Source organism: Drosophila elegans, unplaced genomic scaffold (assembly GCF_018152505.1).
Source record: "Drosophila elegans isolate 14027-0461.03 unplaced genomic scaffold, ASM1815250v1 contig_476, whole genome shotgun sequence".
Taxonomy (NCBI): Eukaryota; Metazoa; Arthropoda; class Insecta; order Diptera; family Drosophilidae; genus Drosophila; species Drosophila elegans.
Genome location: NW_024545863.1, coordinates 19,552,662 through 19,579,985, shown reverse-complemented (window position 1 = coordinate 19,579,985; position 27,324 = coordinate 19,552,662). Strand labels below are relative to the sequence as shown.

The window sequence follows — 27,324 nt, the reverse complement described above, 5'->3', positions numbered from 1 at the left end:
CTTGGCACAGTTATACATGTGTGCTCAAGGTTAAGCTTTTGCTTGGTCTTATGATTTATGGAGAGTTGAATAAATGGCAGTATTGTTTCTGGGAGATGCTTTTGATGATAAAACAGCCGCACATTTGTTTGATATCACCATTGAGACTACGTTATTCAGAACAATACTAATGTTAGAAGTGCAAATCCATTGTTTCCAGACAGCTGCAATTGGTTTGTTTAAGGATTACGTTTACTTTTCGCAATATGCACTGACAAACAAGCCCGTTTATATTTTACGCAAGAACCGATTAATTGGGTAAACAGGAAAATTATGAGCAAAATCATTGCAAGTCATTCGCCTACATTGGTTCTCATTAATCTACTCCCACCTTTGTATTTTTTTGGGGCGTGACTTGGTGCGGAAGACGGAACACGACATGGACACATGTTCGTGTGTTCCATTTGCTTCGATGATGAGCAGATATATGTACGGAATAAAATATAAATGCGGGTAATTTGTACTTGTGCAATATCAGATATAAATCTTGTGTTAATCTTTTCAATAAAGTAGACAACAACAACAGTGCCGGCCACTTGGGATGCCCGCTTCCGTTAAGAAAGAACAATAAGCTGGGAGGTGCCTCTCCTTAAAGCCTGTCATTATTGACAACAGGGCGTATCAGCGATGCAATGGCACACATAAAATTGGCAATATAAACACGCGTAAGTACCTAAGATAAGCGACTGAAGGCCGCGACCTTTCCAGAGGGCATGTCCCTCACGAAAAGAACGTCACTGTAATGACGTCAGCCAGCGAGGAAATGGCAGGCAAACATTCAGATAATGGTCATAAAATGACCACCACTCGTTCCCCTTTTTTGCCGCCCCCGCTGACGTCACTGGTCGAGATGGCTTCGACTGCTTTGTTTGTGCATAATTCGTTGGGGGCAGTCAGGCTGCAAACACGAAATTGAATGAGCTCCAACAGCCACTGGAGGACACTTGGCGTCCAGTTTGTGATTCAATTTTTTTTCTCCCGTTCATTTATACGCCATTTTTAGCACAAAGAGTGCCATCATACCACAATCATCATCATCACCACCCGTCGAGCACTGGTCAAGAGGCAATATGTGGATAGATATGTCCATGTACACGACGGGAAAATACCTCAACCAATATCAATTTATTTTTCTTATGTATAACAGTTAAGAACATAAACTAAGCTAAACTTCAACATTAAAAATATATCTCATGTTTATGGACATTATAAATGATAGACAATCTACTAAGATAAAAATATTAAGTATTTATATGAGCCTGAACTTTATTCTTTTGAGTTTCTTTTTTAAATGAAGTGACAAGTGACTTGAAAGTTGACTTGCTAGGAAATTATAAATCAAATAAATAAATAACTCTTGACTTTTCTTTAGTATTTCGGTGAAATGCATAGTTTTTTTTCAGTGCTTTTACGGCAATGGTTGTTTGCACTGTATGTAGTGTGGAATTGACAGATTGACAGCCATTTTCGACTGGGGTTTGGGTTTGTGCCATTTGTATTGAAGTGTTGACGGAAGTGTTGGAAATTCGCAAAAAGAGCAGTTTGCTCGGTGCTCTTAATACTCCCCGTTGCTGACCAAAGAACATGAAAGTAATTTAAATGACGGCCGTCCTCCAATTGTTTGGTCGAAATGAAAGCAAAAGTTGGAAATTGATTTGGTGCCCAAACAATGCCCTATGATGTGTGGACTGGCCCTGCCTCCGCCTCCTCCACCGCCTCCTCCACCGCCTCCTCCACCGCCTCCTTCTATAACATATGGATCAGGCTGGCGAATAATTATAGAAATTATGAATCATGCCCTGACAGACTGTTATTATAAACCACTCAGGCTTAATAACAGACCGCTAATTGGCTGGCAGGACCACCGGCGCATCAAATCAGGCATTCAGCCATTCAGCCTTGATGTCCCAGCCCGGTCCAGGCCATTTAAATAACTCATTTAGCCCGGCTCTGCTGGTTTTCTGGCTAAAGAGAACTCGTTGGGGCTCCGATCTCTACTCACTACTCACTCACCTGCTAAATAGCGATCACTCTGCGAACGAGAATAGCGCAGCGTCTGTGGGAAAAAAGAGGGAGTCGGGGAATAGAGAATGTCCATTAATGTCTGGTAATCAAGTTGATGCGAGGGCGGGTAGATAAGTGCTGCAGGGGGATCCTTAAGCGGATTGGGATTCCCTATGCCGGTGGTATTGTAATGCTTCTCAGAACTTGCCAAGGCGAAAGTAAAGCAAGATAAGGTATGTGAATGGCCTTGAACTGAATAAAAAGTTAAGTGGAACTTCGACGTCATTAAAAGGATCGAATTGAAAGTAGTTTAAATATTAACGCGTATGACTTAAAGAACTGGTAGAAATTAAGATGCTAAAAGTTAAAAAAAATAAAAATGTGTTAAATTAATTGCCAAGATAGTATAAGAGATTATCCGCTTAAACATATTTATAAAATTAAAATATTGAAAAAAACAAATTGAGGATACATTTTTACAGTTTAATATTTAAGATTGTATATCAGTCATAGTTTTAAGGAAAGGTTTTTTTTTTGTTATCAGATCTAAATATTGTATTTCAGTTATTATTTTAAGGAAAACTATTAGAAATGGAAGACAATTTTTAAAAAAACATATTGTTGATATTGAAAACTAACATTTTAATGGAGTGCTACTATTTTCTAAAACCTTTACAGTCTAAAGTGTAAAAGACTAGAGGTGTAATAAATTTTATAGTTCCTTACATCTTAGATAAACTCTAATACGTTTTGTTACAATGACTTCCTGCTAGAGTACATTTTTAATATATCCTGCAAATCGTTCTCTCTTTGCTTGTTAAAATACAGGTTTTTAGAATAAAGCTATCACATATTCGATCTATCCTCGCTTGTTCTTCGCGTTCAAGTTCAACACTCACCAAATTCTGAGCGGCGAAGTCGTCGAATCGCCGGCTCATCTCGCGCTCCTTGAGCAGCATCGGCGCCGAGTTGGACTTTGTGGACAGCTCCTGGATGCCACCAGAGTCACCCAGTCCGCTGTGCAGCGAGGCGCTGCTGGGCGATGGCAGCTCCACGAAGTGGTGCAGCTGATGGGCGGCGGTGGCTGAAGGACTCAGGAGCGACTGGAAGGGTTCCTGGCGCAAGACCAGCGACAGTTGGCCCCTCTCCTTGTGCTTGATGGCATGGTGGTGGATGGGCAGGATTTTGCGCGGATGCACCAGTGATTGCGGGGAGTGGTAATGGTCCAGGGAGTGACTCCGCTGGGTTCTGGGCACCAGAATGGGCGGTGGGGCGGTGTACTTGCGGCGCAGCACCACCGGTGTGGCGGTGACACCACCACCGCCACTGGCACTGCTGGCATCGCCATCGGTGCAGTCGCAATCGCAGATCTCAAACTCATCCTGGCACTCATCGTAGTCCGGGGATTTTCCCACCTTATCTTTTTCCTCGTCCAACATGTCATCCTGGGATTCGTTGGCCGCCTCGCCACCACTGCCGCATTGGCTGAGCACCTCGAGGAGATCGGGATCATCGGACGAGGCCACCGAGCCGCTTTTCTGGAACTTCATCTTGCGCAGTGCCTCCAAACTGCTCACGGACTCATTATCCTGGGCACTTCCGCCCGTCCTGTGATGATGATGATGGTGGTGGTGGTGGTGCTGCATGTGGTGGCTCTTCCAGTAGTGAGACATATCCTTCGGCGGCGTGGCCGTGCCAATGCCGCTCTCATTGTTATCGTTGTCCAGTCCTGAGGAGTCCAGTGAGATTCCCGATTTGCCGGAGCTCAGGACACCCGTGGCCTCCTCGCAGGCCGAGGAAGACGAAGTGGAGCTGCAATGAGGATGAGGCATTAAGACATTGACAAATCAATTCAGAAGGAGATAGATTACACTCAGAGCAAATTGTGGGGCTTAAAATTTGTGAAATCAATATTATTGTTTTTAATCTACGTAATTAAAGTGATTGAGGATAAAAATTATTTTAAAAAATCTTTATAATTAAGTTTATGTTTATTTTAAACTAATATTTGCTAATTACTTTATACGTATATATATGTAAAATTTCCATGATATGTAGATTTATAAGATGTATCTTAAAAAGTGGTATAATAAGGGTCAAAATAAAAACTAATATAAAAAATCTGATTGAAAATACATGTTGGCCTGAGGGTCAAAATAAAAATGAATATAAAAATTACATTTAAAATTTAATAAAGAATCATAATTAAATGCATAAATCGAAGTACCTATGTCAACCTAATGAAAACAAATTTTGGACTTAGACCAACCATTCAAATTTTTTTTACAAATCAATTCATTTTGTTCTTTTGTTACTTTCAATAAAATTACTGAACTAATTATTTGACAATCAAAGCCCTAACATTTGCCGAGTGTAAAGTCTCAATGCTGGTCACTCACTTATTGTCTTCATCGACGGCGCCAACGCTGCGCAGAATGGACTCCTCCGAGGTCCAAATGGTCGACGTGGATCCTTTTTTGGTCACATCCACCAGGTAGCCGGGTGTGGCTGAGGAGGAGCCTTTCGCCGAGGCGGCTGATTGGGAATGGGAGTGGGGATGGGAATGGGATGTGGACGAGGCGGATGCTGGCGGCGGGGTTATGGCATTTCTGCTCGTCAGCGCCGCATGATTAATGCCCACCCGTTTTGGCATCGACATCGGCTGGGAGGCCAGCATTGTCTCCATGTCGCCGCCGCTCAATTGTCGCTGTCGCCTAGATTTCAAATCCTCGATGGTGGTCGCCGGCGATTCACCTGTTGCAGTTGCCGTTGCCGTGGCCGCTCCATTGGCCGCTGCCATCTCCTCGATTTTCAATGCGCTTTGGAAATTTGTCAGCTTATGAGTTGCCGGTGTCGGAGTTATTGTGTCCGCTTGGCCATTAAGTAAGGGGCAGGCCAAGCTCTTTCGTTGGCTCTGAGGGGGGAGGGCTGCAGCTCCAGCTCCTCCTCCAACTCCTCCGAATCCTCCATTCGGCGCCGACAGGGTGCGCATATAGGCAACATTCGATTTGTTTGCCGGCGATGCCTCGTTGCGTCCGCAATCAAGGTAAAACGATTGCAATGGAATGGTGGCCTGAAAGAGGCAAGAAGTACACTTAGAAAATGGTTTAAGGAATTCATAAGGTTTTAAATTAAAAAAAAATTGTATTTATGAAATCAATACATTGCTGGATATTAAATTTAAAAAAATCTTAAGGTATATATTGTTGGGAAAAGTTGTATGAATTCGAAGGAAATATTCTTTTTTTCAAAAAATGTACAACAACTTTAATTGCCACTGATTTCGAAAAACTCATAAACCTGATAAAAAAAACAAATTTTTATATTAAATATTCTTGTATTTTTAGCAAAGCTATAAACTATTTTACATTCTATTTTAATAATATTTTCTTGTTTTCAACATTCTTGCAAGTAACTCATATGAGTAAAATGAAATTGCGATTTATGGAGAATTTATTTTAAAGGAACATTCGATTGCTAACAAAACAAAACGTTATATTTGGGAATTTCAGAGAAATGAAGTATGTTATTTTGCAAGTGCAGCAGGAAGAAGAACAAGTTAACTTATTAAAATATAGTCAGTCAGGTTTAATAAAGAAAAGTCGACACTGAGGGCCGCTGACAGTTTCGAGGGGCGCAACCTCAACCTCCACCGCCAAGGACCTTGAATGCATAATGAGCGTGGTGGACCTGGCTGCCCTCAACCTCCAATAAAATCTGGAGGCTACCTTGTTGGGACGCCCCAGCCAGAGACAATGCGAAAAAGGAAACATCAGCGGAATTTTTAGACATTGTCAAGTGGAACGCGCAAGCCGCGCAGGAATTTTCGTATTTTATGCAAATCTTTGGCCAAGACGGGCTAGTTTTTTGTTCGTGTTTGTTGTTTCCGCGGAAAGGCATCTCAATGGAGCCGACTGAGCGCACAGACATTTCCCCTATTGTTTTGGTTTATGATTTATAAGCCGTGTGTGATAACAGGCGCTGGATTCTGAGAACTCATGGCCAGCTGTATTCACGGTCATGTTCCATCAGGCTATAAGTGCGTTATGTCAATGCGATTTACAAGCCTTTGGCAAGCGTTTGACAATTTGGTTTTCCCATTTGCCGGAAAAAAATCCGGGCTGCAGCAGCAGCAGCAGCAGCAGCAGCAAAAGGCGGAAATTGATTTAAATGATTTATCGGCAGAAAAAAATGTATATTTATGCCCCGAGTCGCGGCCTGGAACCGGGAACCGCGTTGCTGGTGCAGCAGGTTGCTGTTGTACCTGCGATATTGCTGCCGTGTCTGCTGCTGCTGTTGCTGCTGCTGCTGATTCTGTTGGCGCAATTCCTTGGGGGCCTTGGGCAAATCGCTGGCCAGCAAAATTGCAGGCTGAAAAAACTGTATCAGAGCCTGATTGGAGTTGCCAGTCGAGTTCCCGAAAGCAATCAATATGAAATGGCTGGGCTTTTTACTAAATTATAAACACATGAATATAATACCCAGCATTTAGGCATTTCCAGTTAACATTGAAATTACAAGCGCTTTAATTTAGTAAGCCGTATTTTAACATTCACTGAAAGCATTTTATCAGTTATATGCTTTCGTTTTAAATAAAAGAAAATAAATGGAATATGTTCAATACAAAATAAAACAGTATTTATAATAAAAAAATTAAATTATGCTTAAAGGAATATTCTTATATGAGAATGGGAATTCAAGTTGTAAAACAATTTTTAATGTTTTCAAAATTTCGAAAGGTGATCCTCACTAAAATATCATTATTATCTTAAAAATATGAAAAATTCGCAAAGAAACAAATGGTCCAAGAAACAAAACTATTTTCAACACCACAGCTGCAGATATCCCCCTAATCGAGTGTAATTGGCAGCTCCGGACCAGACGACGCCCGTCTAAAAATGGTCACAGGATGCGGATGCGGTCCGTCAGTCAGGAGTGTGGAGTCAGGGGGTCCTTTGGGAGCAGCAGCTCACATCTGTTGCTGTTTCGAAACCAAATTTGTAATGCATTATGGAGCAGTCTCGAGTGCCTGTTACGGCAGCGTCTATGAATTATTAATAAAGACGGAGCGATGGCGATGGCGGTGCCATCTCAGCCAACTGCGTGTTAATGAGCCGCCAACTCTCGCCGGCGACGCATTAATTGGGCGTCCAGATCATTGGCGTTTATGGGCATGGCCGGGCATCGAACATATGGCTATTTAAAGGCAGGCGGGCGCCGACTCCGATCGATTTCGACTGCCGGAAAAATAAAAACTTTTACCATTTTACGACTAGTTATCGTTCGCATAATCATCTATCTAGCCGCGCACACTCGATTAATTTAGCGATTTTATCAAGGCACCCAAAAGTTCTCAATGCCCAATCTGTTTTACATATGTAAGCAATTTCCTATGATTCTCTCTCTCTATATATATATCTATCTCCCTCCCTCTTTTCTTCGCTGGCTTTGTTGTGATTGAAATTGAAGCATTTTATGGATGAGGAAAATTCAAATCTGTTTTATGACCGGCAGTAGAATCCGATATCCGAAACGCTGACAAAGACTTATTTAAATGTCATAAAATTGTGAACATTTCTCACAACAAGCTGAAGAACGATTTGGAAATGGAATGGAAAATAAATTAAATGTTTTCCTCGGTTAGTTAATGAAAAATGCAATAAAATGAACACAAAATGACACATAAAAATTGCCTTTTCCCTAGGTTGCCTGGGGGTTATCAAGAATTTCAGTGGAGGGGAACTGTAAATGCTCCTAATTGATCATAAAAACGGGGCGCAAGAAATCTAAAAAAAAAAATAAATATACATATAGCGTTTGTTTACTGGTTTCGATATCAAATTCTGAAAAGCTGAATGACAAATGCACTGGGCAACGCCTCAGCGTTCCACTTTTATTGATATGTGACCCAGAAAGTCCCGGTCTTCGAGTGTACATAAATGTAAGTATGAGTACCCCCCATTCAGCTCGGCCAGACTATCGCAAATCGATTGGACATGCCCCTGACTGCCACGGCAAATGAGTGACTGAGTTGGCCGAGCATAAGAGTGAGCTGCCCGCGGTCACGCATGCGTACTGATAATAATTATCAAATCAAAACACTTAAACGCCTGCCCAGCCCATCGTCCTCCTCCGGACATTGTTCCAAGCTTCCCAGTTCCCTGTTCCCTGTGCTCCTACTCCAAACTGGCAACCGCAAACTGCAACTGATCATACCCATTCCCTCCTGATTTTTGTTGTCCGTCGTGTTTGTTTGCCTTGCAGTGATTTGCAAGTTCTACTTAAGTCAAAGTGTCCGGAGCTCGTTGAGCTGCGTGAAAAGCTTTTTGTGTGTCGCGGCCTTTTGTCTGGACAGCCTTGCATGGCCTTCACTGGCAGAAAATTGGTTATCAAATTAACACAAGCTTACGAGATATAGTAATCATCATAATAGCATCAAAACATTTTTAATATGTACAACAAAAGTATGTAAAGTTATACTGCAATATAGGTTTTAAACTTAAAAGAGATTATATGTGTAGCAGAACGGTATGTGTTTTAAAACTTCAATTATTAAACAATATTTAATTCATTTAATTTGTTTAGATGAAGGAGTTTTTAAATTCCCTAGTGGGAATATTTTTGTTTATATTTTCAATGAAAAATAGTTAATATTAAGCTAAGAAGAATTTATAGCAAAAGCCAAATAATATTTACTTATCATTTGCATAATACTGAGTTTATACGTGTACTTTTATATTGAGCCGAGGACTTTGTTGCAGATGTCATTAAAAATATCCATAAGGACTTTGACAGAATAACGTAGTTACAATGTCTTTAAACAACACACAAATTTCACTTTTAATCTTTATAATTAAATTCAGATTGTTAATTTTAAATTCAGTTATCCCCATTATTTTTTCATAGTGTGGCCCAGCATCTTGTGCATCTTCCACATCTGCTGCATCTGCATGGTTCATCATCATTAAGCGCATTGCGTTGGCCGATGATGCCCGCCTGCCACACACGCATGTAACATGCTGCACAAGATTCACTTTCGCAGGGAGAAACAGGGCCCGATCCCCATGAGCATTGCAGTCAACCAAATTGGGGCGTTTTGGGTTCCGCTTGGTCTGCTGCCGTGTTGACAGCCCCCTGCAGAAAGTGAAGTGTTCTGGCGAGATCTCTGGCTTTTCTGATCTGGCTGCAGGGCGGCTGGTTGACCCAGTTCACTTAACTCCTGCGCCTTTCGCGCGAAACCAAGCCAAACGAAACGAAAAGCTGAAAAACTGTCCCGTGCTGCTTTACTTTCATTGACAGTTTGTCCAGCTCCGATTTTTGGCAAGCCAGGCACGCACTTGTGCCCTCGATACAAAAGGCCGATGCTGGCTGCCTTTGATTTATGCTGCCGTCGGTAACTCATAAATCATGGCCCTCAGTCCTACTGTCTCACTGACTGATTGACCGAATGAGTGTATCGCAGAGCTGGCAAGTCGACCACATTCTTTACCTTAATTAGTGCAGTGGGGCTTAAGCGCTCTTAATTGGCACTTTTACCGGAGCGATTAAGGCGAAATATGACAGCTCCAGGGACTTGGACTTTTTCCTCGACAACACCCAAAAATGTCGACAACTATTCTGCAGTCAGATGCCAAAAAATGAAAACAGTTCCGGCCGCAAAAGTAAGTAGGAAAATTTAATTTTTATTTACTATTTTGCATTTGTTATATTAATATAATTACTGTAAGATCGTGAACATTTATATGTCACAGCTAATGTTCATGATTCAGAGATCAAGTACTTTAAAAACCCATTAACAACATTTAACATAAATTTTAATTAACAAATAAATAGTAAATGTTTTTCCGATTTAGTACTATATATGTGCTGCTAGCTGTATTGAACAGCAAAACAGATACAGGCAACCTTATTTCCTGTTGCCTTTCATTTTGCAACTAGAACGAGGGAAAAGGAAATGGCCCAGGCGAGTTTGCTCTGCCAAATGCTGCAGCTGAATCTCATATCGATTGGTAGCAAATGTTTCGTCTTGTCAACAGCCCAACAGCCAACAACAATGGAGCATCCACTCCCCGGTTTTTTGTGGGTTTTTGGCTTTTTGGTTTTCGGTGTCGATGTCGTGTTATTCCACTGGCATGGCACGCGTTTTGAAAATTAATATTTGCCTTGTTGCAGCAAGTCTGCTGCTGCCTTTTTGAGGTTTTTCCCCCCGACAATCGGAGACCCAAGAGGTGAGCGCAATGTATGCTAAGCATATGCAACCGAGCAGACCGCAAGCTCAGTGCCGTTTATGAGCCGTTTTGGCTTATAAATGTTTTAATTAGATATATTCGGTTTGATAAGCCGGAGACAGCTAACAAGTTGGTTAGTCTGTTTCGGGGCTTATGGTTTATGGGCCTCGGCTGCACAAAGTGGGTCAGCGAGTTGGCCAAAGATTGCAGCCACTTTTCTTGAGACTACCAAGCACTCAGAAAAAATACGCTAAAATCAACAATTTATTTCAAGTCTTTATACATAACAAAATTGTTTCTGTACCGAACTAAACATTTTGTTATTTATATAAGGACAATTGTAGGAATAGCCCAGACTATATCAACTCATAAATCAAAATTCTTTAATTTGCTAAGAAATTCCTAAACATGGCTTGTGAAATGAGCCTCTTATTTATATTTAGGAACAACTTTTTAATTCTATAAGGTAGGCTCAACTTTAAGGTTATGTTAAGTATATTATTGATCAAATAAAGAGTGTATCTAAATGTATCTTTATTTCATTTTTTTATTTCCAGTGCATTATTCACAAGAAACATTTCCCTTTTGGTTTATCGGAGAGTTAAAGCTCCAGTATTTCTCTGAACTTTGCTCTTTCCTCCGCAGCACACTGATTGCAATTAGAAAATCTTTACGACTCTATGCTCAGCAATCAATCTCCAATTGTCTTTCAATCTAAGGCTTAAAAACTGCACTAATTAGAGTATTTTATTACACATTTTATGGCGATGCGAAGCGCCCGAAAAATGCAACTCCCATAAAACATGGCCGTCTATCTTATTCAAACAGTTCAAAGTTTAACTCGTTCAAGTGCCAGCTCCCGAGTGACGACTGCCTATCAACAGACCACTTCCCTGCCCCCGAATTTCATCTTCGAGCTCATCTCGAACTCCCCTATTCCGTTGCCCATAAATTTCACGCGCTTCAGTTGCGCATCCGGCAAATGGATGGATGGATGGATGGATGGATGGAACATATGGCAGTTCTTGAAAGAACATTCCTTCTTCACAGAATTTTTGGGGGTGGGGCCCTTTTGGGGCAAACCGTGTGTGTGGGCCCCCAAATTTGTGTTGCTGCCCGTGTGTGTTGACAACATTGTTGTGATTCAGATTAAATGCCTTTGTCTCGGGCGCATTTTATCTAACCCACATTCATAAAATATGCTTCGCTGTTTGTTCGCTCGCATGTCGAAATTGAGGCAGCCAAAGATTACACCGGAATTTCAGAGATTTGAGATTAGGAAAACTCAGCCTAAGCTGCAGAACGTATGCAAACACAAAGAGATCAACCTTATTTAATAATGTTAATGGAAATTTGTAACTTAAGAATAAGTCTAATGTCTAATAAGTCTAAATTAATAAATGAAAAGTTTTCATTAATTAGAGTTTACATACTGTAAGGATAAGACCTTTTTAAAAAATTTTAAGTAATTTACTTTTTCCTGATCGAAGTGTAAAATATTTTGCCTAAATTGAGCTTTTCTTAGTGTCAAAGTTTTAAAAACTTTAAAGATAAGTATTACAAACTAAAAACTTTTCCAACTTCCAGGACAGTTCTTTTATCTTGATGTATTTGTTCCTAGTTTTTTTGCTGTGTACTCACGTGCTTCTCCGGTTTCAAGAGGAGTCCGTTCTGCTGCTGCTGTAGCTGATGGTCCATGATGGATAAGCCCTTGCCGTAGCGACTCTGGATGGCAGCCGAGGCAGCTGCCGAGAGGAGCATGGGCGCCGTCCTGGAGGTGGGCGAACTGCCGGCCGAACCGGAACCGGATCCTTCGGCCAGGGCCGCCAGATGCGGGGGCAGCTTATCGGCGGCCATCAGGCTGTCCAGATCGCGCAGAAACTTGCAGGCCCAAATGTTGACATCGTCCGCCTGGGCAGGTGGAGCGGGCAGGGATTTAGTGGGAGATTTGGTTGGACTGAGGGGTGGCGGGGGCAGGGCCCTTAGTTTAGTCGTCACTGGCTTGGCCGGTGTGGCTGCCAGGCCCGATGTGGCCGTGGTGCTGCTGCTGTCAAAGCCGCTATCTGATTCCGTGGAACGAGACAATTCATCAAGCGGCTGGACTCCAGCCTGCGATAGCCGCTCCTCCAGTTGCTCGCGGAGCTGCTGCTCCAAACGCTGGACCTTGCGCAGCTCGAAGACCTCGTTGATTTCCCGCTGCAATTAGAATGACAGTTGTTAGTTGGGTACACTCGGGAAAACGTGGGTATATTGAAATATAATTAAAACGAGAATGCATTGTATAAAATGTATTGGAAATGTTTTGCTAATATTTTAAACTGAATGTTAGGAAGCTTTACATAAATTTATAAGCTTAAGTTTCCAGAAATTAATAATTGTAATTAATACATTATATCACTAAAATAAGAAATTTCTGAATAGAGTAAACGTTGACCGCAAAATTGGATCAAATTTATATTTTAATTTACATATTGAATTCTTTCATACGTTCTGTATTAAGTTCTTTACAAAAATATTATAAGCCCATTTAAATCAACGTTGTCATTTATATTTTTGCATTTACAAGTCAGACATAGACATATTACATTACATATCCCAATCGCTCTCCATTTTTGTCCCTGTAAAGAAGATCCATAAAATCCGCACTGCGGTGGAGATTACGTTTTGATTAGCGCTCTAATTGCGCACATATATCAAGGCAATGGTCTATTAATCGCGCCCAGAGCGCCACATCCTCATCCACATCCACATCCGCAAAGAGCTTCTTCTAATGGCCCCCGACTATGATGTATGTTTGCTTAATTTGCCCCGCAAACAGGGACAAAAAGAAAGCCCAGGACACGACCAAGACAACCCGGAGAGACATGGGCACAATCAAAGACAAATAAATTAGAACACGACCGCGGAGGCAGAAAGGTTTTCCATTTCCACACTCGGATCGGAACAGAAAACTGCAGCCACGAACTCCCAGCGAAACACGACTTGCCGCTGCAACAACGAATGCAAATAAATTGAAATGAAGCAATTTGTTAGCCAGATTAAACACAACACAACAAAAAACAAAAACGAGGAGAAAGAAACTTAAAACAAGGGAAGAGAACCCAGAGAAGATCAGAGACAGATGCAGCCCACAGGGCTAACAAAGTCAACGAATTACTTAATTAAAAATCGTGGCCCCATACCCAGACGCAGACCAAGAACTGGTCCTGGTCCACAAGACCCTTCTCGAAACCCTTGCCGAAACCCTTTCCGATTCCCCAGTGACATTAATAACGTGCCGTGCTCATTACTCAACAATTGTGTTGGTTTGCGGGGCCCTTTTTTGTTTTCTGTGGCTGCTGCTGACTTTGCCAGAAGGGCAGCTCTTCCAGACAAATGCGATCGAGCATTAGCGGGCAATAAATTCTCAGAGGTAGTCTATTGCTGCTGGGGCTTGAAAGAAAGCCGCGAACTCTACGATTTTATCGCCGGCGTTCTCAGGTAGTGTGGGAAGTTGGCCGGCTAATTTGCGAGGGCGGTCCGGTCCGGTACGGGTCACAGGTTGGGCAAACAAAGCCGGACTCCAATCGAGTTGGGCCCACTGATTTTTTGACTTCAAACACAACTTATGACGTATGCGAGTTGCTTTGCAGCCATCTCAAGTGGGCCGCTTATTTCCCAGTTCGGCGTCATACAATGCAATTTCTTTTTATTAATTTCATGCTACGACGCGCTGGACAAACAATTGGCATTGCTTTGGAATCAAAGAAACACCGAGGGAAACACTTTTACTTGTTCTTTTGCCGAAGGATTTTTGAATCGGAAGTACCGAATAAAGGCTACTCAAATTATAATTGTATGAATATATTTTTGCCCTAAAATTCCTGATAAAAATAATTCAATAAGGACGGAGTCGGAAGTAAAGGCATCTCAAACTTTGATATTATGAATATGTGTTTGTACTTATATAATATTCAGTAGCTTTTGATATAAACAATGAAAATGTGTTTGTTTTAATATGGATTCCTTTAGGGAGGGCATTGTCAAAAAAGCCCATTTCTCTGAGTGCTCTCATATGTGACCAATGGTCTCTGGACCGCGACCAGCAGGCGTATTCCCAAAACTCCGCGGGCCGCTCCTTGCGGGCCACATCTTGTGCTATAAAAAGCTGGACCGCTGGCCAGCAACTTTCAGTTTCAGTCTCTCCGTTTTTCTAAGAGCCCAAACGCTGCGGATGCCGCTGGCTGGCTGGCTGACTGGCTTCTTCAAAGTGGCCGACGAGGCAGGAGCGAAATAAAAATTGGAACAGCTCCGCAAGTGGAGTTTCTGAGTGCGAGGAGCCACAGAGGAACCGCAGACAGCATGAGGCTCACGTTGGCCTGGCTCAGCGTCTGCCTGGCGATTTATTGCGGCGGTGGCCATGGCCATGGCAATGTGGTCCTATCTTTGCCACCATCGCTTATCGCCTCGGCCACGAAGGCGGCCTTGAGCCACCAACAACGGCAGCAGCAGCATCAGCAGCATCAGCAGAAAAAGGATGCACGCGTCCTGTTTGACAGCCCCAGCGATGCACTGCGCGATATGCTGCACACCGGCCCCATGAATTCAGCGAAATTCAGCCTGCCCGACGTGAATGTGGATGTGGAGCAGCAGCCGCAGACGTCTGACGATTTTAATCGAAACGCAGATGATTTAGGGGCCAGGCAATCAGCGCCGCAGGAAATGGCAATGCGAATGGGACTGGGAATGGGACCGGGACTGGGGCCCAACTATCGAACCACGCCCCCTCACCGGTATTGGGGCAATCGTTGCCAGAGCCGAACTGGTGCATCGGTCAAGTGTCCGCAGGAATACTATCGCACCATGCTGGCGGCCAGGTAAGAAGTGCAAGTCCAGAGATCCAGCCAGGATGTGGGTGGCAAACTGGGGGCCAGGGATTGGCCAGCGGGTTCAAGGCTGCACAGAAGGAAAGTCGAGAAAGTTTCGCTCCTCGCTTCCGCTTCACATGTAAGCCAACTTGGCAGCTAAAGCAAGGCTTTAACCCTCTTTCAAACTGTGTTATTGAATTTGACCGACAAGACGTGACTTGAAATTTTTACATTATATATTTACTTTTGTCAAGAAGAGTTTTGAGTTTTCTTAAGCAAAATATAAGCTTAATGTATATTTTGTGATGAAGGAACGTAAATTACCATTGCAAGGATAACAATAATCAGTGACTACACATTTGTAAGTCTCTTTTAACTACCAAGTTCCACGTAGCCAATTTTTGAAGCTTATTTTTCATTCAACACCACTTTTAATACAAATAAGTACCTTGAATATGAACACTTTTTTAAGAAACCAAAACCTTTGGTTTACAGAGGGTTAATGCTAACCCTTTTGAGGGCGCCAGGCTGTGCCAAAAAAAAAGGTTAACCCGCAAGAGCGGCAACAAATCGTCGACAATTTGGCTGTCGACTGGGAACACGCAAAACCAATTAATGGGCGTGAAAAAATCAGTACCAACGATTGCAGTTTTGTTTTAAGTCAGAGTCAGGAGACCGCCGCAACGTATGTTGATTTATTTTATAAAATAACAACTGTCAGCAAATTCATTGCCCCGCAACGAAATCGAAACGAAACGAAAACTGCATTACGAGTTTCACTTTTCATTTTGGCGAGTGAGAAATATTTTAACCGCTCTGCTTCTGTTTTACCTAAAACATTTCTTTCTTATGCTGCGGCCTGTAATTTGCGTGGAATATTATCTTATGTTGAAAAATTATTGGGCGCTGCTATTAAAATCGAATTAATCATCATCGGCTGGGACTTTATCATTATTATTCTCTGTTCGCATAAGTTTGGCTTTGTTGATTTGTTAAATGTTTGATTAATTGGCCACGACGGCCCGCATATCTTTCGATTGTTGCTGTTCGCCTAATTTGTAATTTTACACAGTAATTTCTGTGGAATTGACTCAAATTGACTTTTGATTGAACTGGATCAGCCCTGACAGCCTCGGATAAGGGAAGAGTTTAGGCGTTTCTGGGTTATATGTTCGAGTGGGAACAAGAAGTTCATCAATTTGGTGTCGTCTGTTAAGTTTCGAAAAGAGAAACTTCGGCCAAGAAGTGTAATTGAAACCCATGGTCGCAACCCACGCTCATGACTGAGGAAAAAAGAAAAATGTGAAAATGTGCTGCTCCTTAAAGTGAACAAATGATGGGGCATTAATAAGTCTATAGAAATTGTAAGCCTTTTTTCCCTCGTCAGGAACAAAGAGGCTCTTGCCCGCCTCCACTTGCAGCTCAGTTCGATGCAGGATTCTGACTCAGAAACTAGCTCCTCCAATTCTGAGGAGGAGGTGGACGACGAGGATCAGAGCAACAATGAGGTCTTTATGCTACTAACCGGCGAACAGGATCTGATCAAGTTCCTGCACTGGGCCATGCAGCTTCTGTATCCCATTCGGAGTCCTTCGGGCAATCTGAGTGATGGCGCCGCCGATAGCTACTACCCCGGAATGTTTCTCTGGAAGAAGCTGAACCTGTCCGGTCATTTGGAACCACCACTAATCGTGGATGAACCTCAATACGTGTTAGTAAGAAGGGAGAAGCTCTTCGATGGCTACCATTTGGGAGGTAAGTGTGTGGTTGTATCATATTCATATCATGAAACGTTTCTGTAAAATCTGTAATACTTTCTTTCTTTCCAACCGGGTGTATAAGGAAATAATTTACAATGTTAAAATTATTTTAACAAAAATAAATGTAAATGTTAAATATTAGGGCTGAAGAAATTGTTTGAAAATAGCGGTGAAGTTTCTGCTTAATAATCTTTAGTAATTTGTATTTGTGGCTTAGCAACGAAATTATAGTACCCAGTTCTCTGTTTAATAATCTTTAGTAATTTGAATTAATGCTAAGCATGAGAAATTATTCAGAAAAAAATAAAGGAGAGTAGTATCAGTGATTTTTGTATATTTATTTGATATTTTATATTATAACAATATGTATTCCAGAAGAGATGAGCAAGGAGAGCGACCCATTTATACCGCCTCGAGGCCGCAAGCACAACTCGCCGGATCTGGACGCCCTGATGAACCGGTACGAGCCCTTCGTGCCGAATCGCGGCAAGCGCGACAAGGTCAAGGATCTGTTCAAGTATGACGACCTGTTCTATCCGCACCGCGGCAAGAAGCACCGCAACCTCTTCCAAGTGGACGATCCCTTCTTCGCCACCCGGGGCAAGAAGCTGCAGCTCCGGGATCTTTATAAAGCCGACGATCCATTCGTTCCGAATCGCGGCAAGCGGCAACTGACAGGGAAAACCGCGGAGCGGGTGGCGGGAAATGGAAAATGGCCAGAGCCTGACAGCGACAACAACTGGCCGCAAAGAATGTCAACGCATAAAATTAATGGTTACGATCAATCAGTCAGGCCATCACTGTCAATGGAGGATGCTGCTTCTTGGCGACTGCCCGCTAATAGATTGCACTCGACAAGATCAATGTCAGCCGATCAGCAGCAGCAGCAATTGCTGTTGCCCCATGTCCGCCTCATTGGCAATCCGAACATGCGCCAAGTGCAGGTGAAAACATCATCTTGGCCGGCAGAAGAACGCCTCCGGAGATCCATCCTGCCCCGGGGCGCCCAAAACGATGCCCACGAGACACAATTAACGCAATCGCACCCGGCTAATCCCCATTTGGACACCGATTCCGACAATTTGAACATTTAAATGCGGCGAGCGATTTTCGGCTTCGGTTTGGTTTCGGTTTTTTCTGTTTTTCAGTTTTCGGCTTGGGGCACCATTTTCCTCGACTCATGTAGACAGAACTATATGGCACACAATAAAGTACAGCATGCAATTGATTTTGAGAGAAATCGAATCGAAACGTAGCGAATTGAAGGTTACGCTGGTCAGTTGCCCTTGGGACGCCTTTCAAGAACTGCACTGGCATAAAATCTATAAGAAAACGCTATTTGAATGGAGAACTTGAGTTGTTGATAACATTTTTATTATTAGGCATTCGGATTACGAATTACGTGCTATTACCATTGCAATCACAATTGCGGTTCTTTATCTTATCTTTAAATTTTTGATTAAAACAAGGAACTGAAAGAAAGAATGGTCTCGATAGCATTTACTTTAAATTTTATCAAGCCTTTTATCAGTTATCAATTTGCTTAGATATCATTAAATTAATTATTTATGGTAAGTAGTAGAAACCAAGAATTGTTTCATTGAGCACGTAAATGTATCTATAGATTTTATAACCTTTGTTTTGACCAACTCTGGTGACATATATTTTTCCCCGTGTGTTCTGCGAAGGTCTCGCCTCGTTGCCCTTGGCGATGTTGCTGCAGCGCGAGTACTGCCTATTTTAATTGTATTCATTGGTTAATTTATCGCTAAATGCAATCAGCATTGTGCCGGGCTGCGAGTCTAGACTCCGTTGGAGCCGCAGAAAGGCAGCTGCAGACAGGCGGGCGTGGCACGCAGTTGATGCCACGGCGGCGATATACAGGCAAGATTGTAGAACAACAACTAGCAAGCAACAACTCGGGCAACAGCTGCTGTTCGACGGCAAAGGTCAAAATAAATAAGGGCCATGTAATCCCCAAAACGCACATCAATCACACGAGTTTAGCTTATTAGCCAAGCACTGAACCTTAAAAAAAGGGAGATACAGTGATTTTTAAAGCCACTGTGAACTGAAATTTTCCACTTCAACCGATTCCTGACATTGACATTGACCACATCGACATCAACGTCAAAATATTTGGTAAGCCAGCGGACCAGCTCGCTTTGTTTTTGAACAAATGACCATTGAAGGTCATAGCCAGATCCAAAAACGGGCAACAACAAATTGGTTAAATAATACCCATATGCTCTTCCATCTCCATCTCGTTTTGGCCTTTTTTTTTTGTTTTTTTGGTTTCTGGTAGCCTGACGTCCGAGCGATCGGTCTAAAATCCCCCGAAGATCATTATAATTTCAATGGCACTTCATATGGAGTGTGTATATGCATATATATGTATGTACCTATGTTTGGTTAGAAGAATGCAAGCAGACCATAAATACTACACATTTTCTTTCCGTTCAACTCTCGGCTGGGCAATGACACTTGAAGTGGTCAATTGTCGGTTGTCTCACGTGCAGCTTTTCAGAGGCAAAGGTAGAGCAATGCGTACATCGGAGGGCCCAGTTTGAGTTAGGTAAGCTTAGTGCTAAACAGCTGTGACAGCTTCAGAAGAAATCCCACAGAAGCACTCGCATACCATTCTTACATAACTCAAAACAGAAACCTTTAAATACAACATTTATGAACAGGCCTTATTGGTTAACAATTATGTGTAGGTAGCTTAAATGTCAGTTAGGGTGTAGTTCTTTTTCAATTTGTAAATAAATGTCTTTAAAAGTTAATTGATTTTAGTCTGGGTAGCTTGATGACTCGGTCTGTGGGTTGATGCTCAATCAATTACTGAAATTCTTTTATTATTTTAACTATTTAAGGAAAGGCATATTGTTTTTATGGTTAACCTAGAATATATTATTGAATGGAACAAAATTGCTTTAAAATAATTGTATTATGTTAATTAAAGGCAGGTATGAATCTAAAGATTATAATAATTGCCTTGAAACTATAATTTTAATAAACAATTGTTCTAATCCTTTTCATTGTTGATTAGAAATTATACGTCTTCACCAAAACTATTACATTAGTCATGCCATGATTAAAAAAAATTGATTTTCATTGGCTTTAAAAACTGAAAAACTCCAAAGGAGCAGGCTACTTTGTGTCACATTTGGCGAGCGGCTAGAGAAAAAGAAAGTCCGGGCTCAGAAGAGCAGTCACACAAAACGCGATTCGCAGTTGTGAGCTTCGATTCGGCATCAGCAAACTGGCTCAATTTCTGTGGCCAAGGCCTTTTGGTGGCTGCTGATTTGCTTGTCGGAAAATATCAACGCATTGTCAGCGAGCCGAACTTGACAACTGGCAACATGCAATGCTGCAACATTGCTAAGCTGCAGCAGTGCAACAGTGCGACACTGCAGCATGGCAAACTCTGCAACTGCAATTGTAACGCGATCAGCATGAGTAGCTGGCAGCCTGTGACAGCGGCTTAATTGCTGTCTGCAATTATGATTGCTGCCGGGGGTGAAATTGTAGAAGTCTTCGCTTCACTTTCGTTTCGAAGCAGAAGCACCAACTTATCAGCTTCTCACACAGTGATTTTCTATCCATCCATCGATTTGTGACTCCATTTGGCATCATCGGGCCCGTGGGATTTGCTTTGTTTTGCCAGAGCAACTCCTGGTTGACAAAAATAGTAACGTGCAGGCAGGCGCTGCCTTTTATTGCCATTTGTTTTGGCCCGTTCGCGAGTTTGACGTTGACAAAAAAACGTCATTTGCAAATTGGGCAAAGACAACTTTCTCTGGCGGCAGCTGCGCCGTCGCATTTGCAGTCACATTCGCATTTGCCAAGTGACAGAGCCATTGCATAAAGCCATATAGATAAACCAAAGGCAAGTCGTCGCCCACATTCATTAACAGCATTCGCATAATTGGCTGAAGCAGATACTTTTTCTGGGTTCATCGAACCGCCGCAGCCAGCCAGACCCAAAAAATGAAAAAAAAAAAAAATCCAAAGCCTACTATGTAGCCGAGAAACAATCACAGGGCGCAGCAGCCTTACGTCTCAATTTCCCATCGCCACTTTGTCAATATCTATAATTAAAATCATTTGAGAACACACGCAAGCCATGCGCCTGATTAATCAGATTTTCGAATGGCAGAAAGGCAATATTTATACACGTTGTCATGCTGAAAGCTTGATTGATGCATTAAGCTTACTTAGCCATAGTCGATGCTGACGAGCGCCAATTAATAGCTGCTTAAACGGGAAAACTCTGCCTCAGCTAGTCAGCCAGCCAGTCAGCCAGCCAGCTTGTCCATGTAAAATTATGGAAAATCTGCGCAAAAGCCAGCGCTAATTGATGCAGGAAGCGCGACGGAAAAACGAGTTGCCATCGCCTGTCATATAGATTCGCTTCGTTTCGTTTCGGTGCGTCTTAAATGGGTCAGGCGGTGATTACCGCCTCCACTAACGCATTTCATAACTACACTTGGAAAGTAGATTCCAAGTATATTCAAGCGGGGACAAGTTTTTTCTTTTAATTAACTGTTTCATTATTGTACCAAAATAATATTTGATGCCAATGAAAATTTTGAAAAGATTAAAGGTTGTAGCTGATATATAAAATTTAAATATTTGAATAGTTTATTAATTGCTGATTTTTATTATTTTTTTGTGGGAGTTTTTCCAAACTTTTTTTTGAGCTTTATAATATTAAACAAAAATACATTTAAGAAAGTATTGCCTCGGTCATGTTATTTTTACTTTTGTTTTATTGCGTAAGTTTTTACTCCACTACGTTTTGAGTTTACAAAACATATAATTTTTTTTTTTAAATATTAAACATTTGTACATTACAACCCCAAAACTTGCTCGATTTATGGTATGGTATAGTATATCTTATTGTGGCAGTGTAGTCAAATTAAGCCTAAGGCCACGCCAACAACAAGCGTCTTAGCAGTCTTAGCGTGTAACGGCAATTTCCAGCAAAAACGCTGCACTATTTGTCATAATAAATGTGCACAAAGGAGACGTTGCCCCCATTCCGCTCCCCTTTGGCCCGCAAAGAAAGCGTTTTGGCCTGCGTGGGCAGCGCTGTGACACATTTTGTCATCATTAGGCACAGTTGCCGGCTAATAATTTCAATTTAGCCAAAAAATTAGTTGTGTTCGGTGGTGAAAAAGAGAGGAAAATGTGTAAAAAGGCGTTAATAACTGCGGTGTAAGGCCATAAGCTGACAGCCCACGCCAAGCTAAGAAAAAATAAGAAGAAAAACTAAGCCAAACTAGGTTTAGTTTAGTTCAGTGCGGTTGACTGCTCCAAAGAAAGGGGGCGATGGGCGTGGCCGGGCACTCGATGGGTGTTGAGGTGATGACACTGATTATAAAATGCAGCATATGGCGCATGGCGTGCAGCATTTACTGCCATAAAGCCATCCCAGTTGATCAGCGGCGATTAAAGCCGACTTGCTCTGATTTGGTGCCGCAGAAAACGCAACTAAGTCGCCTGCTATTTGTTCGCGATTTGTGGGTGCTTCGTTTTGGCAGAAACGGCCGAAAAGCACTTTAGTTATAATGTTTATTGCATCAAGAGCTTAGCACATGCATTGGAGAAATTTTCTTTGGCCTGCGTTTATGGAGTAGTTATCTTGAGAACCCTAATGGCACGAATAAATGTCGTATAAAATACTGGTAACGCTTTCTCTAAATTTTGCACTACTAAAAATGCTATAAAGTCTGTGGCGATTTTAAGAGCTTCAGTTTATAGACATATAAAAATGCTTCTTTATGTTATATGATAGCGAACTTACTAAGTAAAACTAATAAAGATAATATAAATAGAGAAAATTTGTCTTAACTTAAAAAAAAATTGAATAAACTATAAAATGTAATGTTTGATATATATTTATTAAAATAAGGTAGTACTGAATTTTGGGATTTAAAAAGTAACATAACTTCTCCATCCTTAAGGTGAAAAAATGGTGTTATTACCGTCATAGTTTTTAAACTCCAGAATGCAATCCAGAATGTTATTTCGATAACCCAACTATGAGCACATGTTGTTCAGACCACTGACCATAAGAGCCCCATAAACGCATAAACGCAAACAGCGCGTGCGTGCGTTTATGCTTCCGCCATGAGCGGCAAATAAACATAATAATAACAACAAAATCTTGCAGCTATGAGGAAAATTCATGCGAAACAGTTATAAAAAAAAGACAAGGCAACGGAAAAGGCGGGGGAAAAAAATGAAAAGAAAACTAAAGCCTCGGCCGTTGACGTTGCCGTCATCGTTGATATGTATGTGTAATATTGCGCTTTCCGGTACAGAAACATAAAATTTTATGTACACGACCGCTGACGACAGCCCAAACGACAGCCAAAGCGGCAACAGAAAGTCGGGCGTGCAACACGGCGTATGCGTTACATATTATGGCTGTGTGTGAGTTTGCCTTAACACATTTTTCTGTCACGCAAAATAATCATTTGCAAAATCACGCCGTGTTGACAGCAGAAGAGGGGCGGTGAATAAAAGACTGGCACTAGGCCGGCTCCCAGGCAATTGTGATTACACGGAAAAAAACTAATTGCCAGTAGCTTGAACCTCAGTACAAAATTAGATCAAATTAAACTAAACAAAATTAACTTCCAAAAAAAAGTTTAATAATGATGGGTAATTTTCCCTTCTAAATTCTGTAAGGCAATTATAAATAAAAATAAAAAATTTTATGTTTATTGAGCTACCAATATAATTAATATTTGCTTAGAAAGTTATGCATTTTCTTGACACCCTATTTAAAAAATCAATTTTATATATTTCTCATATGTTTCTTGATTTATGACAAGATTTTCACTGTGCATTGGTGTGAGCGTTTGTTTGACGGGTACAGAAATTGTCGGTTATTATCATGGGAAAATGACTGAAATTGAATAATGTCATTCAACAGACTGAGACAAGTGGAGCAGGGGCACTTGCCACTTCTCCCCGCTCTCCCCGAACCCAAAGTATCCTCCATCTATGCGAAAATTGCGCAACTTGGGAACGCTAAGGCTCTGAATTTCCCCAGAGCAGCGGCACTCGCTGTCAAACACTCACCTTGACACGCTCCAAATATTCCTGTAACGCTCCGTACGGATCCTCGCCATCGACGTCCAGTAAATCGAGGCTGTGAGCCAGGTCCAGATTGTCCAATGCGGCCAATTCGGACTCGGCCTTATCGACAAATTGCAGCTTATGATGATGGTGATGCCCCTGAACGGGCGCCGCCTGGCTCAAGAATTTCTTATCAGCTGTCATGGTGCTGTTGCTGGCTGGTGTTGCTGTTGCTCCCGTTGCTGCTGCTGCTCCTGTTGCCGCTGCACCAGCAACATTGCTTCCGTATTGGCGAGTGCGCGGCATGGTTGCACAACCGGTGCTAAAAACGCTCGGAGCGGTGGCAGATGAAGTTGGAGCTCGAGCTGGAGATGGAGCTGGAGCTGGAGTTGGCCGACCATCAACGTCTCCGCTGGCCGGCACATCACTTAATCCCGATTTGTAGCGCGTCGTGTCAGCGGCGATTGCTGACGTGCAGTCCGATGTTGCTGCTGTTGCTGCTGTTGCTGCTGCTACTGCCGTAGATGTTGCTCCTGCAACTCCTCCTGTCGCCTGCCCGCTGATAAGCGTTTGATGTTGCTGCTGCTGTTGGCTGCTAATTGCACTTTTCACATCGCCTGTCATGTTGTTTTGATTTGTATTGCTATTGCACTGCATTTTAGTTAACTTCTTGACTTTGTCATGTTGCCACGTCGCCTGCTGTTGCTCTGTAAGTAAAAAAAAAAGATTATAAGCTTGGTTAATCTTAATTTGGCTGCCGCACCCTGAACAATTTCCCAATGAAAAGGAAAAACTCCCAGCCCAGTCACCCAGTCACCCATGTGGCTTAAGCCGAATGCGCGAAAATTTCTGCGATAATCGCCACGAATTGTCCGCCAAATGTGTGCCATTTAAATTGTCATAAATTTTGCAATATGCTCCGCACATGTGTGGACTTAACTCCTTTTTATTTGGCATATGTGTGCCTGCGCGAACGTTTTAATTAATTTCGTACTGCCGCAAAAAAACTGCCAGCAATTATTTACATACACGAACTTATTGCTCACACCACACTTAAGCGTATCCCGAGTGGTGCGCATTATTTATATTCAGTGGGTTTCTATTATGGAGCTGGAGTGGCCGGCCCAAGGAATATGTGGCCTTTAAATTTATGTCGCTGCTGATGCTGAAAATGGGTCATCGCAATCAGTTTGATATTTGTACTTTATATGGGAAACTATGACTAATTTTTGGTTTATTTCTAAATGTCAACCATACAAACATTTTCTTAAGGAAAAAACAAGTATGCCTTTTAAAAAGTATTATCCTAACTGGAACTATCATCTGCCCAAAATCAGTTCTCAAACCGTTTTCTAAACTCTCTCACCCACATAAATGTTAATAAATTCCCAGCAAATCGAATTGAATTTCGCATAGGGGCTAAGGTTATGTGAACTTTTGTCAAACGGAAGAACCCCGCCAACCGGCCGGCATGTGTCTATATCTATTTATGTATATACAGTAGGTATTTCTTTTTATTTTTTCCTGTTGGCTGGTGGATAAGTGAAACGGTTAAAGAGCGCTTGTGGTTGTTGCTGGTGGTTTTATGGGTTTGATTTGATTTTTGTTTTTATTGCGCATGCGTGCGTTCGATTGAGTTTTTTGATTAAAATGTCGCCGCCACCGTCGCGAGTCGCGACTTGGCGACAGCCGTACAGCAATCCGGCAATCCAGCAATACCAAAAAGTCAACAGCACCAGGGGCTTGGGGCTTATTTCTTTGACTGACTCTGACTCTGACTGTGACTCTGACTCCACTTCTGCTGGTCAGAGAGGTTGGCATTTAAAAATTCTGAATCGCATGCGTTACACAACGGCCCGTGGCGAGCTCGTAAATCAGCGGCTGCAAACGAGAGTCAGTCAGACAACAGGGACAGTTGAGTTGGCAACATTTTATGGGGGTCTCTCTGCCAATTGATCGTTTTGGGCCGATTGGCAGGCCGCCAGTTCAGGCCGGAGTCAACAGCGAAAACCAGGCCCACACTCGGCTGCACTTTTCTTCTCCTTTTTTTCCGTTTCATTTTTTTTAGCTTTTCTGCATTTCAATTGTGCAACGCTAACGGTATTCCTGGCCCATAAGGACGGGACTTTACCGCCGTGTGGGTGACGCGTCGCGAATTCATGGGTGGTCTTCCCCCAATTTCGATTGCATTTTACAATCTCAAGCCATGTGAGTAGCCTTATATATACAGATAACACATCAATTTAGTTCCTCGTTTTGTCTTTCATATGAAACTTCTAAAATAGTTAAGCTTTACACCTGTTAAGAACTATATTAAACTATTTAACTTTGACTACATTAAGCACAAAAAGTGAAATACTTAAAAATATACCAACTTTAAAAGATAACTCTGGTCTAAATTTATCATCTGACCTAACAGGATCTATTCAATAAATAAAATAAACAATAAATCAAACTATACTACCTAATTTTAACAACATATTCAAGACTTGTGTCATTTCCTTTGCAATTACCTTTTAGAAGTTCTTATTTTAGCTTTCATTTGGGTTTCTAATTAGCGAGTTAAAAATGGGATAAGTACATATACCGGTCTGAAATAAATTCGCATCCATTGTTCTATTTGATGATTGGCCCAAAATTTCTTTTGCTTTTTGGGAACTCGTACCCGTGTATTCGTTCGCTTTTTGTGGCTTTACAAACACGAACAAAGAACGCGAAAACAAAACATTTGTACGCATTTAGCTTATTTGCTTATTTACTCGAAATAAAATTGTTTGCTGGGGTGTGTCCACTAAATGGCCACCGTCCATTCATTGATTAGCGTGTGTGTATTTTTATTTTATTTTGCGGCTGCTGATTGATTCGCTGGCTGAGGTCACTTCAACGTGATTAATTGCCGATTGACGAACGGGGGAAGCGGAGGTTTGCGGAGGTGTCACTCTGTGCCTAATTGAAAACAATGCAAAAGTACAAGCCAAATGCTTGTGAAACACACTCATGGAAAGTCATGGGCTGGTCAATATTTGCTGCAGTTGATGCAGTTGTTTTTCCCCCTGCAGCGACCTACCTCAACGCATTTCATATCGACTTGCGCCGAGTGGCGCAGAATGAGTAAATAAATAAAATGAAATAAGCACAGCAGAAGCTGTCAGCCCGGCAAAAATGCACCAGCGAGCACTCGGACACTTGGACACGCGATTAGCGGGCGATGAGCAAGAAGCGAGCCCAGATGCGAAAAGCTCCGAGCTCTGAACTGACGTGTGTCGGTTTGGGACAACGTCTTCGTCATGCCGATCAGCACAGATCACAGGCGCCCTAAGACGCCGCCAGTCTGCGGATTATTCTCTGGCTCCA

At 42.1% G+C, this 27,324-nt stretch overlaps 2 protein-coding genes across 4 annotated transcripts in view; one reads left to right on the top strand and one right to left on the bottom strand.

The window, feature by feature from the left end:
- The window catches only part of LOC108139165 (stAR-related lipid transfer protein 13), a 97,107-nt gene that overhangs the window by 15,520 nt on the left and 54,263 nt on the right, over positions 1 to 27,324 (bottom strand). For both annotated transcript variants that reach the window (XM_041709069.1, XM_041709070.1), the window contains 5 exons: positions 23,974 to 24,677; positions 11,913 to 12,467; positions 4,443 to 5,116; positions 2,943 to 3,855; positions 2,053 to 2,095 (listed from right to left, as the gene is read on the bottom strand). In XM_041709069.1, coding sequence (XP_041565003.1) covers positions 2,053 to 2,095; positions 2,943 to 3,855; positions 4,443 to 5,116; positions 11,913 to 12,467; positions 23,974 to 24,677 — 2,889 coding nt within the window. The remainder of the gene's footprint in view (positions 1 to 2,052; positions 2,096 to 2,942; positions 3,856 to 4,442; positions 5,117 to 11,912; positions 12,468 to 23,973; positions 24,678 to 27,324) is intronic.
- LOC108139166 lies at positions 14,425 to 21,454 on the top strand. Of its 2 annotated transcripts, none has more exons than XM_017261785.2 (3): positions 14,425 to 15,127; positions 16,506 to 16,873; positions 17,254 to 21,454. In XM_017261785.2, exons 1-3 carry the CDS (start codon positions 14,613 to 14,615, stop codon positions 17,970 to 17,972), a joined length of 1,602 nt encoding a protein of 533 aa, XP_017117274.1. In that variant the 5' UTR covers positions 14,425 to 14,612; the 3' UTR covers positions 17,973 to 21,454. The 2 variants fall into 2 exon arrangements, with proteins under 2 accessions (XP_017117274.1, XP_017117273.1); XM_017261784.2 differs by having other exon boundaries at positions 14,513 to 15,127; positions 17,257 to 21,454.